Source organism: Colius striatus, chromosome 2 (genome assembly GCF_028858725.1).
Source record: "Colius striatus isolate bColStr4 chromosome 2, bColStr4.1.hap1, whole genome shotgun sequence".
NCBI lineage: Eukaryota > Metazoa > Chordata > Aves > Coliiformes > Coliidae > Colius > Colius striatus.
In genome coordinates this window covers 116,412,567-116,429,898 of record NC_084760.1, presented here as the reverse complement: position 1 = coordinate 116,429,898, position 17,332 = coordinate 116,412,567, and the positions used below count along the sequence as shown (strand labels likewise).

The 17,332-nt window shown below is 44.4% G+C and overlaps 1 protein-coding gene across 1 annotated transcript in view; it reads right to left on the bottom strand.

The window, feature by feature from the left end:
• Positions 1 to 17,332, bottom strand: part of JAG1 (jagged canonical Notch ligand 1) — a 36,292-nt gene continuing 18,960 nt past the window's right edge. The window contains exons 5-26 of the mRNA XM_061989237.1: positions 16,845 to 16,905; positions 13,000 to 13,130; positions 12,566 to 12,685; positions 12,000 to 12,113; positions 11,356 to 11,469; positions 10,430 to 10,543; positions 9,983 to 10,029; positions 9,317 to 9,490; positions 8,659 to 8,809; positions 7,970 to 8,134; positions 7,341 to 7,454; positions 6,599 to 6,712; positions 6,375 to 6,488; positions 6,142 to 6,258; positions 5,600 to 5,627; positions 5,410 to 5,495; positions 4,509 to 4,622; positions 4,153 to 4,262; positions 3,835 to 4,071; positions 3,400 to 3,531; positions 2,788 to 2,938; positions 1 to 2,001 (exon numbers count right to left, since the gene is read on the bottom strand). Of these exons, the coding sequence (XP_061845221.1) occupies positions 1,544 to 2,001; positions 2,788 to 2,938; positions 3,400 to 3,531; positions 3,835 to 4,071; positions 4,153 to 4,262; positions 4,509 to 4,622; positions 5,410 to 5,495; positions 5,600 to 5,627; positions 6,142 to 6,258; positions 6,375 to 6,488; positions 6,599 to 6,712; positions 7,341 to 7,454; positions 7,970 to 8,134; positions 8,659 to 8,809; positions 9,317 to 9,490; positions 9,983 to 10,029; positions 10,430 to 10,543; positions 11,356 to 11,469; positions 12,000 to 12,113; positions 12,566 to 12,685; positions 13,000 to 13,130; positions 16,845 to 16,905 (2,966 nt within the window). The 3' untranslated portion in view covers positions 1 to 1,543. The remainder of the gene's footprint in view (positions 2,002 to 2,787; positions 2,939 to 3,399; positions 3,532 to 3,834; positions 4,072 to 4,152; positions 4,263 to 4,508; positions 4,623 to 5,409; positions 5,496 to 5,599; positions 5,628 to 6,141; positions 6,259 to 6,374; positions 6,489 to 6,598; positions 6,713 to 7,340; positions 7,455 to 7,969; positions 8,135 to 8,658; positions 8,810 to 9,316; positions 9,491 to 9,982; positions 10,030 to 10,429; positions 10,544 to 11,355; positions 11,470 to 11,999; positions 12,114 to 12,565; positions 12,686 to 12,999; positions 13,131 to 16,844; positions 16,906 to 17,332) is intronic.

Genomic DNA, 17,332 nt, shown 5'->3' with positions numbered 1-17,332 from the left:
TTACTTTTCAAGATTTATTGCCAGGAACAACACATCAAAGATGCATTTTCATATAACACTAATATCACAATACAAGGTATCTTCAGGATCTCGATGGCTAACCACCGAGATTACTATGTTTATAAGCCTTTTGATCTTAAACGTCGTAATAGCACTTTGATTTCCTCACTTGTTAAGGCGGGCAGTGTAATCTATGGCAAACCTACACAGTGATCTTACTGGACATTCTACTGTTCAAGTATTCAACGACTAGCTTATTAGAATACTCCCTAAATGCAGTAGATTACAAAAAAAAAAAGTCAAATCTACAAGTGGTTCAGTATTACATATTCATGGTGAGAAAAAAAACAATTAGAATTTACAAAAGAAGATTGTTGTGTCTCCAACTCCACACGCTAATGGGATAGTTTAATTACATGCAACCACTCACATTTCAGCTACAGAAAGTAAGAGCTCAGTTTTGTTCCCTTAAACTGCTTCGTAGCAGATTTATCTGCCTGTCACTCTTTTTTTCAAGTCTAAAGCAGCAAAAAAAAAAAGTTTTTCTAGTCTAATCATCTAAAACTGCCTCAGTCAGTACTTACAAATAGTCTTAAAGTGATACTATGGAAGGTGTTTCAAACGTTGGACAATTTTTGTACAAAAAAACCAGCATCAAGGCATGAAAGCCCATCCTATGAAAAATAAACTATTTTAGAACACCTTAGTTTTGGCATATAGGCAACATGTAACAAGGAAATAAGTTCAGAATAGAGAAGCCACGAGCTTACCGATGCTATCAAAAACCTTCAACTCTAAACACATACATATAAATAAAAAGGAATGATATTTTAAGGCTCTTGATTATTAAGTTAATAAATCAAATATACACAGTGATTAATAAAAAAAGAATTATTTACATATCTATACAAAATTCTATCTTTTTTTTTTTGACACAATCTTCCTCTTTAAATTCTTCATTTACCAGCAACTGCTGACAAGTTCCCCCCACCCACCCCCAACAAAAATACAATAAAAAAATAAATAATAAACTTATTTGTGATAGTTGCTGTGGTTCCGAGCTGCAAAGGCACTTTCAGATACAGAACTAGTTGTACGTCACCATAAAACCAATATACAAAAAACTCAAATTCAATAAATATAAATAAAAAGGTATTATTCTAAAGAAAATGGAGAAATTGGGACATCTGGCAGGGAAAAAAAACAACACCAACCCAACCCAAACACAAGCCCCGAGGAGACAAAGCCTCGGGGAGAGCGGTAAGGCTGCGTCATACCTTCCGAAACGGTTCCGCGGTGTCTCGGCTACGGCTGAATTTACAGGAGGGCACTTTTGACTAGTTTTGCATAGATGTGAAATGCAGCACTTGGTATTCCAGCCAACCACAGCAACTACCCTTGCCAGTGTAAGCCAGCTTGTCAAAACTTAAATTAACACAGGGATTCTAAGTAAATAAGAGCCTCAGACTCAAATATTACACAACGGTTGAAGAACTACAAGCTCTTGAGTGCCTTTCCGCTGCTGGCAGCACCCCGCTGTCTGCTATACAATGTACTCCATCCGATTTAGGCTTTGTGCACTTTCCAAGTCTCTGTTGTCCTGTTTATTTGTCCAGTTGGGGTGTTTGGTGGGTGTGCTGTTGGGGGGCTTCTCATCTCTGTCTACCAAAGTGTAAGCTGGCTGCTTGGCGAATCGGGCCTTCTGCTGGTGTTTGTCCATGTCGTCCTCCTCCACCTCGGAGTTGTGTGTCCTTATTTTGGCGATTTTAGAGTTTTTGTTCTCGTAGTCTTTAATCGGGACAGTGTTTGCTGCGTGTTTCTCGATGGGGTTTTTGATCTGGTTCAGCTGCTCCCTGACGTTGTTGGTGGTGTTGTCGTCGGAGGCCGTGTGAGTGTGGCTGCTCTGCTTCCTGCGCTTGCGGACGCACCAATAGAACACAGTCACCAGGCAGCAGATCCAGGCCACTGTCAGGACCGAGCTCAGTAACGGCACCAAGAAATCTGCAGAGAGACCAGGCCAGTTAACCCCACTCCAGACCACGTGCTCCAGGACAGGCTTTCAGCAAAGAAACCAAAGCTCAGTTCTTCAGCCTTGATTTTGTTTTCCCCCAGACAGCAACATAAATATAACTCTCTTTTAGGATACAAGGGGTTTAAAAGTGAGTTTAGGACTCGTGCCCCAGCTCAGCAGGGCCGGCTCTTGCCCCAAGGGCAGCGGCCTCAATCCCACCGTGGGTGCTTGTCTCAGCGTGTGCCTGGTGCTACACGCAAAGCTAATGGCACCTCTGACAATGATTAGTTGAGTGCATCTGGGCAGTGGCAGTGCCAGGTGAATACATGGGAGCTCTCACAGAATCCCAGAGTGGTGGGGGTTGGAAGGCACCTCTAGAGATCACTCAGTCCAACCCCCTGCTAAAGAAGGTTCCCGTTGGTCAGGGGGCACAGGAACAGTTGCTTGCTGCATTCCTAACTCAGGAGTAGCAGCCCTGCTAACAGGTTAGGCCACTGGTTTAATAGCACTGTCAGAACTTTTAAGACAGGAAGATCATAGAATGGTAGGGGTTGGAAGGGACCTTTAGAGATCATCTAAGTCCAACTCCCCTGCAGAAGCAGGTTCACCTAGATCAGTTCACATAGGATCCTCCTGCAAAGCCTCCTTACAGTTGCCAGTTAACGGGACCAAGAGGCTGAGGCTCTCAGGCTTGCTACCCATCTCAGAGGAAAGCTCTGAAAGGCTGTTGTGGGCAGGACAAGCCCAGGGGTGTCTGCAGAGAAGGGAACACTCACCTGTTTTGTTTTTCACTGGTCGCCGCTGTACTCTGACTTCCGCCACCGCAGCAATTAGTGTGTTGTTACCATCGCGCTTACTGACGAGGTCAATAATCTTATCTGTGATGTCTTTGATTGGGTTTTCATCTTCACCTATATCTTCTGCAGACTACAGAAGAAGTCACACAGTTAATACCAGATGCCAGATCAGATGCAGGGCTAATCTGCTCTTTATAAACTTTCACAATCAGTTAAGGCTCTCGGTACTTTTAGTACTTAAAAAAAACCCAAAATAGGAAACAAGCCAAAAGCTTGGCTGTGGCCACAAACTGGTAATGCAGCATTGAAAAAGAAAACCAAACCAAACCCAGCCCCAAAAGCAGCACTCAGGAGAGTGGAACAGGGAATCGTTTCGCTCTCCCCACTCCATTTGCCACCAGATGGTAGCTTTCAGGTATGCTCATGCAACCATGATTTCTGCCCTGTGCTGAAAGGGAACTGGGATGGAAACTAAACCATCAGAAGTGCTGACAAAGCCAGGAATGATGGGTTTTATGAAACCCACATGTTGCACGCATAGCCCAGCGATTTAACTACTAAGACCTTGAGAGATATTCCAGGAATACTCACAATAGCAACGTGTATTTCATTATTTGCCAAGTGGGAAGGCTCACAGGTAATATAGATGGAATATTCAACAGAAACATTCTTCAGGATATTCAGATTCCTCAGTTCACTGCAGATGTGCTCTGTGGTAAGTCCCTGCAGGATACAAAGAAGGTGGTTTGTTTTTTTCACTACATATGCACATCAACACACAGATAAAAGAATTACTGAATATTTTTTTGCCCCGAAGTAACAGTTCTCAAGGGAAAAGGAGGTGGAATTCCCTCCAGACCAGCTTTTGTTCTTCCCTAGCCACAAAAGCATTAAGGTAGAAGTCCATATGAATCCTTTTGTACCTTCTCTTTCCTTTGATAGTAAGGGAGCTGTACTTCTACCAGGCAAAAAAGTCATTTTATGCCCCGGGAAACAAGTGTGGTGTGCCACAGCACAGCTACTTACCGGTGCCATCATTTCTTTGTTGAAGGTGAAGGTGATGTTGGCACAGTTGTCTTGGTAGTAAGAGTCGGAGTTGCATTTGGTCTTCACAGGCTGTTGATTCGAAGGCCAACATTCTCCCATGGCAGCACAAGGGTGAGTGAAGCAGTGGTCTTCTTTAACAGGAACACAAGCATGGCCAGCTGGGCATTCGTTATGACCTTTGGCATGTAGGACACAAGGTCGAGGGCCACACCACACCTAGTAGAGAGTAAATACCACTAAGTACCCACTGGTTACAGGGCAGAAGACAGGGCAACCCAAACCACAGCCCAGTTGTACCTTAGAACAGGTGACTTTTCCATTTGAACACTGACAGGTATTACAGTCATCATCCCACTTAGCCCCGTCTGGCATGACTCGGATGCTGGTAATGCAAGGCCTCCCTGTAACTGAACAGAGGTGGAACTAAGTTACATATTTCAAATAGGAGGGGGAAAAAGAAAAGTAGAAAAATCCCTCTTTCCCAAGTTCAGATAAACTTAGGGATAAGTTCGCTTCTTCAGTAAAGACAGACACTTGCTTTAAAAACAACCACCACCCCCCCCAAAAAACCCCACACAACCACAAACCTGTTAACACGCAATTACACAGCTCTTGCTACAAAGTATTAGGAGCAGCTATGACATCTGGAATACCTTCTTGGCATCCTGCACCGCTCCGACCCGGGGGGCAAATGCAGCGGTACCCGTTAATTTCATCAATGCACGTCGCTCCAAAGGCACAGGGGGACGACTGGCATTCGTTGATGTCTATGATGGGAAGGAGGGAATAGAAAAGTTGGATCTAAGTTTTATGTTTTCTTTTTATTTTGTCAGAAAAATAACCACACAAAAGATTTGTCCACTAGAGCTTTAGATTTGCTTTTTAGTGTCTACTCAGAGATAGGCCCTTACTAGTACAATCTCAGAGTGAGTTCTTTGAAGTTTCTGCTGTGTGGCACTGGCAAAGATCAAAACGTGACCCCTATGGCTACTTAAGCTTTTCAAGGGCAAGGACACATTCCTTCTCAGCCAAACACACTTCCTCTCCTTGGACATACTCCAGTTTTGTCCCCCTACTAAAGTCTTCAACTGATGACAACCTTAAACCCCTTTCCAGTTGTAGGGCAACTGCAAAACTTCTATTTCCATAGCTGTTATTGAAAGAAAAAGTGTTAGTGTCCTCCTACCTGTAATTATTATTAAATTACAGAGAAGAACACACATCACCTCAGGGCTTGTAGGTGGATTATTAATCGACAAGGTTTTTGGCTGGCACATTTTCAATCTCAGGCAGCAACCTATACCACACACACACAAACTAGGAAGGCTGTCCTCAAGGGCTTTTTGCCCACTTCAGCCCAACCAAGAGGCTGCAGCTCTGGCTGAAAGCACTTTCACTTTTCAGTATAGTTCCTGCCCACCCCACATCTGCTACAGCTCTGAGTACAGACACAGGACATCTATCATTAATCTGATCTATCACTTCAGATGATCTTCTCACAACAAGATTCACAGGAGAGAAAGAAAAGCCCAAAGCAAGGCAGAGGTGACTCACTGATCCTGCAGTCGGGCCCCGCAAAGCCTGGAGCGCATTCACAGCGGTACCAGTTGTCTCCATCCACACAAGTGCCACTATTATAGCTATAGAGAAAAGGCATGATACACATTAAAAACAAACCTGCTACAAAGAATCTAGAATTCTATAACAACAAAAGAAAGGGTGAAAAGGTAAACATTAAACCTACCAAGGATGAGGACTGCAGTCATTTGTGTCTGCAAAGTAACAAAAGACAGCATTAGCTATGCAGCCTTTGGCTGAAAAACTACTGTCAGTAAAGAAGGATCAAACTTCCCCTAATGCCTACGTTACATTTAGCTCAACTTTAACAAAAATACGCTGAAATTCTCTGCTAAATTGATTCCAGGCTTCTACCACAAAACTTGTTAACTACATTGTGGAACACATGTACACAGGAAGAGATCCTTGTAAAGAATCTAACGGGGAGGGGGAAGAAAAAAAAGTGGAAGCAGACAGAGCTGCTGGTAGAAAAAGAATGCGGGAGAAAACAAGACAACATCTGTCTCCACTTAGCTCATTTGCAACTTTCTCATGCCCAGGTCAAGGCTCTATCACATAAAGTCATTAAAAACAAAGATTCAGGTGATGCTAAAGCCTACATCAAACAAGCTTCCCCTTCTGGTTTCAATCTGGACTCCGAGGGCGACAGGATGAGCTCATGTTCTCATCATGCAACACTCTGGTAAAGTTCATGCTGAGACGACTTACTCTGAGTACACGTGGGTCCTTCCCAGCCCTCCTTGCAGACACAAGTGAAAGAATCTCCGCTGACCACACAGGTACCACCGTTATGACAGGGGTTTGGCAGGCAGCTGCTGTTCCTCGCTGTAACAGAAACAACATTTGCCTCTAAGTTGTTAGCAAGCTGTCAGTAGCCAGCCCAGGGGAGAGCACCGATGCAGGGCTGCGGCAGCTTCCTGCTGATCACGCAGAGTGTTTACCTATGTTACAAGTGGCTCCTTCCCATCCTGCAGGACACATGCACTTGAAAGTGTCCCCCTCGTCGTAACACGTTCCTCCGTTGTTGCACGTTGCCTCGTCGCACTGGCTCTCACCTGGGAAGAACCCAAAGTATCCTTAATACCAGGGCTTGCTTAATGCAAGGCAGCAAGCTGCAGCAGCCCGGCAGAGCACGCCTCTTATGTTTTGGAAATGCTGAACTTACGGGAGTGGCACGTTTTTCCTTTCCACCCATTTTTACATTCACAGAAGAAGTCATTGACCAAGTCTCGGCAAGTTCCTCCATTGTGGCAAGGGTTTTTACTGCAGTCATTAATATCTGGATAAGTTAAGGAGAGAAAAGAAGCTAAGCAATGTTTACAGAATTGACAAACACTTAATGCCTGAAAGCTGCATGTCCCATCCCTAAGTTTGGCCTGTGTTTCAACCATGGATTAAAGACTTAAGACAGTATTTTTAAAGCTTTAAGTGCCATCACAGAGATTAAGATTATTCCAACACGTTCCTCCAGTTTGTTTTCATTTTGTTTCTCATCTTCTTTCAGTCAACAAGAAGTGAAAGGGCCTGTTGCATAAACCATCTGATCAGTCAGAGGATTGGACTTAAGTGCTCATTCCTCTTCTGTTCCTGAGACTGAGGGAAAACAAGTGTGATCTGCAGGCACACCGTTCCCAAAATGGTCTGTGCAAACACTAAGGGTTCTCACAGAAAGGTATCCAAAGGGTAGAGCTGAGGAACAGCAGGGGAGTCAGTTTCTAGTTTAGTTCTGATAAAAAAGCCTGGTGGAAACAAAACCAACACAAGGAAGAGAGACACTCGTCCTCTGTGGCCTTTGAAGCAGAGCTGCTGTTGAATGAGCATTGGTCGCTGTCATCCTAAAGACAGCACCAGCCCTTCCTGATACTTTTCCACAAGACATTTTGCATGCTGACAGAGGGGTAACTTACTTGTTTCACAAAACATTCCTTCCCATCCATCACTACAAATACATTTGTAGGAGTTGATGCCATCGATACAAGTGCCACCGTTCTTACAGGGGTTGCTCTCGCAGTCGTTAATATCTGCAACAGTTTGGAGGAGAGGGGATTAAAAAAAGGAAAAAAACATAATCAAACTAGAAGTACAGCTACTAAAAGTCATCTTATTGCAGACTATTTGGTACTGCTTCCATTTCGAAAAGCCTTTTGAGAAGGAGGGTAATAAGACAGACAAGACATGGCTGCAAAACAGTGCACAAAAGTGATGAGGCTGTCACTCAACAATTACTATTAAAAACAAAGAAAATCAGGACTCCTTAAGGTCCATGTTAAGCCCCACTATTAACTACCTCAGACCTTGTATACATAAGGTTTTTAAAACATACAATTCAAGGCCAGAAGGTTCATTAGTGTGAACTTTCCCCAAGGCCTAGCAAATTCCAATCTGCCTCGCCCAAGCAGGATATGAAAACTTAAAGCAGTTCCAAGGTTCACTGTGTTACAAGAAAGAAACCTTAAAGTAATCTGAGAGGAAAGGCCAGAATCTTCTTCCAAACAGAACAGGGGATGGTACAATGTATTCTCTTTTCAGTTCTTACTCTCGTGACAGTAGGTGCCGGTGAATCCTTTGTTGCATTCACAGGTGAATTTTCCACCCGCTTGGCTCTTGCATTTGCCATGAGGACCACAGACATTGGAAGAGATGTAACGGACCCCTTCTGGCGTGCTGTTAGAAGCTACTGCCACAGTACAGCTGTCAATTACTGTGGAAAAAGCAGAGACCTGTGTGATTTCTCATCTCTTAAGCTAAGAGCAACTTTTACGTTTCCAGTGATGGCCGTTTGAGATACATAACATAGAATCATTTTGGTTGGAAAAGACCTTTAAGATCACCGAGTCCGACTGTAAACCTAACACTGACAAATACTCTCGCTGCTTTTAAAGAGAACGACTTGATCAACTCTTTGGGCACCAAATCATCACAGCACCTCATCTGAATACTGCTGGGCTGTGTCCATGGCCTGAATAAATTGAGCAAAGCAGGCTCTTTGCTAGATGGGTTTTCTGTCCACATTGACACGTCGTCATCTTTCAAATAGCTGATATTTCCAAATATTACTCATCTCCTCATACAAAGAGAGGCATAAGGCACAGGGCAAAATATCAGCCTCTTTACTCAGGGGCTACTCCAGGGACTGCACTAGTGGAGCTGCATTACTGGCTCCAGACAGAGGAGGGGCAGAAGCGATTGCCAGTCTTTCCCATTCACCTGCCAGGTGACACAGACCTTCGCAAGGAGTAGTGCGGCAGTGATCTTTCAGGTGGGAGCAGTTCTTCCCTTCATAATCTTCAGGGCAGTTACAGAAGTAGTCCATAGCAAGATTGAAGCACTGGGCGCCGTTCTGGCAAGGGTTTGGCTCACAATAATCTATGTCCAGCTGGAAGTGCAGAGAGGGGAAAGGGAAATAAAACAGGAGGGGGGAAAAAATAAGACAGGGGGAAGGCTGAGTGAAACAGAAGTTTTATCGTAGCTTTCCCTCATTATAACAGGCAGACATTGTGGAATCTAACATTTTTATCTGCTGCCTCAATGAACTGTTCCTAATGTACAGCATTTAGTTAGACTTGCAGCTATTTCAGCAGACAGAGCTCCCGATACGAAACAGCCACCAAAAGGTCATGTCAGCACACAGCAAAGCGTGACGTGCAACCCCTTGCAGTCTGCTTCACAAAAAGAACTCTCAGCAGCCCGTCAGGGGGGTTTGTTGGTTTCTCTTCCACCCCCCAATATGTATTAATCAAGCACTTTCTTGGCAGCCTGACGGCGATATCCAGTACAACTTTATAGCACGGTTGACTGGAGGCGAGGCATTCGGGAGCAGGGATGCAGAGTGCTGGCAGGAGCGCCCCTGGCTGCAGGCCTGCCTTTCACCCGGCCTTCTTACCTGACAGAGGTTTCCTGAGAAACCAGCGGGACACAGACATTGGAATCCATTGATTTCGTCTTGGCAATGACCCCCATTCATGCAAGGGTTACTTGCACATTCATTGATGTCTTTCTCACAGTGATCTCCTGCATAGCCAGGTGAACAGATACACCGATAACCATTAACCAAGTCCTGGGAAGGAACAAGGAAATTTAGAGTTAAGGTTTTTTCTTCTCTCTTGATGTAATCTTAGCCAAGAAGAACAAGAAAAAAAAACACTTAAAAAAAATCCTCTTACTGTGTCCAAACAAGGCAAGAATATTTAGGAGGAAAAAAAACAACCCCCACACCCCCTCCCAGTACAAGCTCACAGTCCCAACTTCCAGGCAGGACCCATGAGCCCACATTTCGGAGTGCCCGTGTTTACAGCAGGTCATTTGCACAACCTCCAGCCCATTCACTGGCAGTGAAAATGAGTCATTTATTGCAAGTTAGATTTTTTTTGTCCTTGCTGTCATACAGGCATATCCTGACATGCTGTAGCATGACACAGGTCCTCCCCTCAGCTCCCAGCAATGACAATTTATACCAGCCCATCACTATTTTCCATGCAATTTGTGTTTAGACTCAGATGTTTTAGTTACTGTTGCAAGTCTCAGGGAAACCAGAATAAGAATGGCTCACCCTACAGGATCCTCCATTCTGACACTGCCCACGACAGTCGTTAATATCTGTAATAAAATTAGCATGGTTAGAAGGCAAAAATATATTTACCCTAGATACAGGGTTCAAGTCACTCAAACTGCAGCTAGATAAACCTTTTGTCAAGTTTCCTGCATGCCTTCCTTGAGATAAGGGTATTGTAATGGGTGGGAACCTTTCGTGATTCTTCTACTAGAGGCAGCAAAACTTCACATCATTGTTTTTAGTCACTTTATCAGAATATAGCTACGTTATGGACTAATGAGTTTGATAAAATTGTGTATTTCCATTCCACACCAACTACTCCCTTTCTAAAAACATCAACTCTTGGGCCTTTGCCTGATGTTTACTGAGCTCTGGACTCAGTGGCATACACAGCACAGAGGCACTCAGCTGGCCTGTAAGGAACCTCAGGACAGAAACACTTACTTATATCACAGTTGTGGCCAGACCAGCCAGTAATGCAGTCGCAATAGTAGCTGCCAATCAGGTTCCTGCAGGAGTTGGCATTGACACAGGGTTTGCCCTCACACTCGTTCGCATCTGAAAGAACAAGGTGAATGGCCAAATGCAGGGCTTGGAGGGCAGAGGGGAGCAAAGAAACAAGCCTACAGCAGGCTTTCACAGCAATTATCAGCAGTTCATTCAGGTCTAAGAGGAACTTGTAATATACAGCATGGATTAGCGTGCCTTGAATGAACAAAGTCAATCATACATCAGTCTCTGACGTCTCCTTTCAATTTCTCTGCAATTAGAACGTACAGGCTCCGCTAATTATTTGATAATTACCCAGTCACTCATTAAGAGCAATTTCCCCCCCCACACACACACATCTCAACTGAGCATTTTGAAGGAGGAGTGCTGCAGCCTGGTCATTGGGATTAGTGTGTTGTGTAAAGAATGCAGACAGCTCATTCTTCATGAGATCATCCACATTTTGGAACCCAGCTGCGAACTCCTTGGTCTGGAGGAGTTGACACGGCTGAAGAGATACAGCAATTTTCTCACAGGCTAAAGGAAGAAATACGTGTGGGGGCAGGACTGGAAGCCATACACATGCACCCTCCCCACTTCAGTTCATGTACCGTTTAAAGTACATGTCTCGGGTTTAGTTAACTATTTCCTTCAACTGCTAGCTGGCATCAGCAAAATGACAAGGAAGTGCTTAGAGACTGTCCTAGAGCAAGTCCTGCAAATACCAACACTTAACACCCTCAAGGTGCCAGAACTCACCCATAGGCTTCAGAAAGGTGCCTGACACAAAGTGCACAGCTGCCCTTGCCCATTGGGCTGGGATCCCTCTGGCATTTATCCTCCCCCACCAAACCAACGCTGAAGAGAAAAGCAGTTCTCACCTAGCTGGCACGTTTTGCCAGTCCACTGAGGTGGGCAAATACACTTAAATCCATCAACTAGATCTTGGCAAGTTCCTCCATGACCACAGGGATTTGGAGAACAATCATCGATATCTGTAACACAGAGCAAGGAGAGGCTCAGCTCTGTTACCAAACAGGCACAGTCAGCAACTGGCAGATTTCATAAATGGTTGTTGCTACTCGGGTTTGCAACAGAACAGAAGGGACAGAAAGACTTCTACTTGGAATTTCTAGGTCCACTCTGATTTCAGCAAAAGCCTTCTTGAAATATTATATTGGTATGAAAGGGGGTTCAAAGTACAGGGGGAGAAGCTTACACATGTGGCCTTTTTGCAAGTGGAAGTCAGACTTTGATCCAGCAACTCTCTCTAAACACTAAACAACTTTTCAGAATGCTATAAAAATCCATCATTCTTTCAAGAAGCCATTGGCCATGAGTTGCCCTGGCATTTAACCTTGGTACAAGCAAAGGAGAAGAGGGGTCTAGTGGTACAAAGGGCTGCCACGGAAGCCCTACAGCTGGGGAAGGTGAAGTGGGCTGCCCTGTAATTTATCAAGGATTAGGAAGCCTGATCTAACCCAGCAAACTAACACATTTGTAATACAGTCTTGAAAGGTCTTACTATCAGTGCAAGTTGGTCCAGCCCAGCCCGGCGCACACACACATTCAAATCCCGTGGACGTCTCTAAGCAGCTTCCTCCATTGTGGCAGGGATCGGAGAGGCAGGCGTGCTCCGCTGCGCCGGGACAGAGGGACAGCACGGTAGTCACCATGGCAATAGCACCAGAAGCCACCCCCTGCTCCCTCCACCTGCTCCTACTCTGGACACACCATCACTACTCTTGATGCACTCGCAGTCCTGTGAGAACTGCATATCCAAAAGCTACCAGCCAGCAGGAAGGCATCTTCCTGCAGAACTCATCACCACGCTGACTTGTGGGTGATTGGAGGCTGAGGCAGAGCCAGACAAGTGTAGTCATCTCTCTGGTGAGCTGATGTTCGTAGATACCAACTGTTCATGATGAAGCATGAACAAGCAAATCTGGATCGTTGTAGCCAGCCCTAACAGTCATTAACATTACAAACTGACTTTTTCCTAACCTCATAAAACACATCCAAAATCAGCCACTAAGAGCTGGCAAGAATTACCTGCCAAATGGCAGCTCAGCAGCTCCATCAAACACTCACCAATCTCGCAGTTCTGTCCCGAGTAGCCCTCGGGGCAGGAACATTGGTATTTATCGGGGCCAGTGTTGCTGCAGGTGCCACCATTCAAACAGGGTGGGTGAGTTCCACAGTAGTTCAGATCTGCAAGAGGTGAGGAGCGTTAAAGCTGTGCTTGAAAAAGAAACGTCACCACATGCATGCCTCGTTCCCTTACTCTAGAGCCTTTACAGAACACACCCGCACACAGGAGTAGGACAGGACAGAGAAAAGCGAAGTACACACACGCTAACGATGCCAGAGCAGCAGAGGAAGAAACACCAAGCAGCTGAAGGACAAAACACTCCCACCACGTTCCAGGAGGCTCGCTCACTCAGTCTCACGTGCATTCTCTCCTGGCTAAGTCTGCCAGTGTTAAAATTCAAGTGTTCCCTTGGCTCTCCGTAAGATTAGCATACCTTTGTCACAGAGCTGACCACCCCAGTTGGTTTCACAGAGGCATTGCCATGGTTCAATGCAAGTGCCATGGACACATCCTGGGTGTGGAATGCACTTATCACAGTACTGGCCTTGCCATCCATACTGACACCTTCGTTTGAAAGAGAGAAAACAAATCTGCTCAGGGAAACAAACCAAAAACCCCGCTGGAATTGCTCTGTGTAGATGGGAGTGTGGGACTCCAAAGCTTGGAGAAAGACTGGGGAGGTGGGGGAGAAGGAGAAAGGGAGAGGAGAAGCTATTCAAGGTTTGTGTGATGGTTTCTTGTAAACAAACATTTTAGTAGTTTTGCCAAGGTCTCTGTAGCCGGCCTCCTGACAAAAGAGTAACTGTTCCGAGGGAACCAGCATGGGGCCATCCAGCACAATAACACTCTTTTGGAGCCTCACACAAATGTGGCAGAGAGGGTGGGTGTGCACTACAAATCAATCTCTGGACTTTGACAGGGTGCTTTATAAATTGAGGGGGGCAGAAAAAGTCAGTGGAAACAATAGTTATCCAGAGATCCTCATGAATAGGAGGTTCCAGGCGTTTCAGCCACGCTGGGTTTGCAGCAAGACAAACAAAACCATCAACACCAACTCTGAACCCTCAGGAAGGCAGCAGCAAGCCCTTAGGAGTGCTCTGCCCTATTGGAAGTTCAGCTTATTCTGAACGAGAAGACACACATGGACTGGGCCACAGCAAGAGATGAAAGGAACAGCACACGCCAGGATTTTACAGGCATTCAAAGATCAGCTGTCAGTGTGTTTCAGAGTTTGATTTATGCTGACCTCTTTACAGGGAATAACTAAACCATATCCAATTCTGCCAAACCTTCACTTCAGGTCTGGAGAAGAATTTAGTGTTATTTATTTCTTGCTACTATCAATTGGCTACCCGAATTCTGTACTTGAGAGGAAGATGTTCTTTTAAAGCAAAGGTCCCTTGAGGGAAAGCTCGTTTGGGCCTTTGTTTAGTTCTCACTAGCACAGCAGACCAAGGATCCTTCAAATTAAAATGGATCTATAGATAGAAACAAGGAAAACAAATTGAAAATGAAAAGCAAGGGTTTGTGGAGGTGCTGTATTTCATTAACAGATCCTGAGAGCAATTGATCAGCAGCAATTATGCACTAAGCTGTCACTAAATTATGAAAACAAACCTCATCTGTGCAGAAGTCAGCTAAGCTTTCTATTTATAAAACCCCCCGCCATTCTTCTACTGGCAACTTCTTCTCATGGGAAAGAGCTGGAGGGATCTATCCATTGGGTAATCACACACAGCTAGTGGTACGTCCAACTTCCCTTCTAAAGATCTCAGGTGACAAACTGCATCCTAATTAACCTCTTTTTTTTCCTAACAGCTCCTTCAGCAGCCTATTCAAAAGCAATGGGAAACTGGGAGCTTGTGTGTTAGAAAATAAAAACTAGTCCAACTTATGTGTCTGTGTGCAAAGAACATGAAAGAAAACCAGATCAGGCAAAGCAACCTCTCTGAAGTAGCTCTTGGAAAATCCCTCTGTATTGGGAATACAAAAAGACTGCACAGAGATCAAAATTTAGGAACATACCCTTTTAATTTGTACAGCATTGAAAGCAACTTGCCTGGGAGCTTGGAACAAGCAAATCTAAGGGACTTCATCTGCAAAAACACCGAGATTTTTACTCCCTTCTGCCAAATCAAAAGGGTGCTTTTTTGTTGTCTTTAAACCGAGGGTAAACCCAGCACAGAAGAAAAGCCACGATCTTCAGAAGCAAAGATGGGACTTTGTTATCCAAACATCAGAGTACAATCAACAAAACTGGATGAAGCTACGGGCATTTAAAAAGAGTTAAATCCCAGAAAAAGATTTGTGGTAATAATTCTTGGTTAATCATATGCATAGAGCAGTTTCTCATGAGAAATTTGAAGCTAAACTTTCCTTGTATAGCCATTCATGAGTAAATATGGTTTTGTTAAAGAAAGTGACTCGTACCAAGAGGGAAAAGGGTATTTTAAGAACGTTTGCAATTTGTCCACGGTACCAGAACCCCGAGCAGTTTGTGCTGGGATGTTATTTTTAACCTCTGTTGCATTTGTAACATGCAGGCTATATGACTCATCAAAACTTAAAAGAAAATAAAATCTCGTTTCTGTGTTCACTTTAAAGATAGTGGTCTAAGTTGGCAAGCAGAAGTTATCTGAAAGCACCAGAAGGACAGCATTGTTTCAAGACTATGCAAATCAAGTGTGGGAAAGTTGCACCTTAAGTAAATAAGAGCACTAGTGCATGTCTGGGCAGTGAGTGGGAGGTAAGAGACTTAGAAAGAGAAAGGAAAGAAAAAAAAACTCTGGAAACAAAGCCTGTTGTTCCAACTAGGAGACAGCAACCCCTACAAGGCATGTTTATTCTGATGACAGAAGCACAAATCACTGGTAGCCTTGACTGATACACTCCTCTCGCCATCTGGCCCCCCAATACTTCCTTGGCTTTTTTCCCTTTTTTAATTAAAGAAAGATTTCGATTTGGTACTGTGGGGGTTACCCAGCTTACATGAGTGCTGCTCAGTGGCAACAATCACAGCTCCCTACAGCAGTCCAGCCTGGGGCTCGCCTTGCACTTTGCCACGTCTCTTGGGGAGAAGTTACTTCCCTACCTTCCTTTCAGAACATTCCTTGGCCATGTTTTGGGTTTGTTTTTGAAGCGTTGGTTATGGGGATAATGAGAAAGAACGAGGCTCTGTGACTATTTAGGCTAACTTCTTGTATGGCATAATCTGAGAGACACCAGATCTCATTCTTGTTTGAACTAGAGCTTATCTAGAAAGGAAGGCAGTCCACTCCACGCTAAAGTTTCCAGCAATAGAGAATCCACCAATACGCTTGTTAGGCAGAAAAATGACTTTCTGTTCCTTCAGACTTCCGAGTCAGTGCATACCCAAGCTTCACTTTTAACCCTTCCTACACAGCACTGACAGCAACATCTGGTAACCTCAGAAGCCCTCGGTTCCCCGTCGCATGTAAACAGATTTGATGAAGGGTTACATGAAGCAACTTCAAACCAGTTTGTTGATGAGCCATGTTAAACATGTAATATCCATTAACCCTCTGTTAGTAAGGGAAAAAAACCTCCTTCTGCTGTGAATATATGCTGTTAAGTTTTGAGACATTCCAAACACTGAATGGTTGGGTTATGGGCAAACTCTTGCTTTTCATTGTCTCCTTGCCAGGACAGAACAGACTTCAAAGCAGGGGAGCAAAGTTCTGCATTCATCAGACCCCACTGACAAGATTTCATCCCAGCTATTAACCTCTCAGCACTCAGAGCCCGGCTCACAATGGTAAAGGGACCAAGAGATTTAACTAATCCTATTCTAAAGAATGCTTGACTTTTGCCTACTGATGGAAGAAACCAGGGGGTGGGAGGGAGGAAGGGAGAAACAGTGAAAGGGAGAAGAGGAGAGAAAAGCCACACTGTACTCCAAGCTTGTAGTTGAAAAAGCCTATTAATCAGGCTGTTGAAAAAAAAAAAAACCCAACCCATACCCACAAAACATTTGCACTATTTATGCAGAAACAATTAGTAAGTGCTCATTAGGCAGCATTCACAGGATTTATCCCATACCCAGCTCCCCCCCAGTGCCACCATTTCATGAACCAAAAGCTTCTTAAAATTGTCAGTGCATTAAAAGCCTGCTTCCCCCCTTATTCTGGGCAAGCCAGCATTAATAATGTGCCTTGGTCAAAAACATGACTCGAAAAACACCCTCCCCAATCCTATTGTGTTTAGCATCACTTGTTTAATTACTAGGGGGGGAAACAAGGAGGGAGAGGGAGCATTTACCTGCACTCTCCTGGAATTGTGCAAGAACCATGCTTGGGGCTACATCCCTGGCGACAAATAGCTGTTAAAAACAACAAAAAAAAGAGAAGAGTATCAGCATGCTGCCTGCTTCCTGCATCTTCACACTCCTGGGAATGTTTTAATCTCTAACCAGCATTGCAATCCTAACAAATCCAAGGTTTTAACAAGTCTCTCCTATCAAGTCTACTGGAAGGAAAACCAAGGTAGGTGGCTCCCTGTGACAGGAGATCTATCACAGGAATCCAACCCAACGCTGTGCAAAGAGCTGTTTCTACACAAGAGAAACCATCTCGCCTTAGAGAGCTCAAGTCACTTTGAGTCCACAGGTTTCCTTTTTCTGTCTTTTGCAGGTGACCTGCCCCACTCTCCCTGGTTTTACATTTAATTCAAAGCAACTTTTAACTACTCTGGATTTACTTTTGAGCCATATCTCTGAACAGACAGGATATCACGATGAGCATCAACTC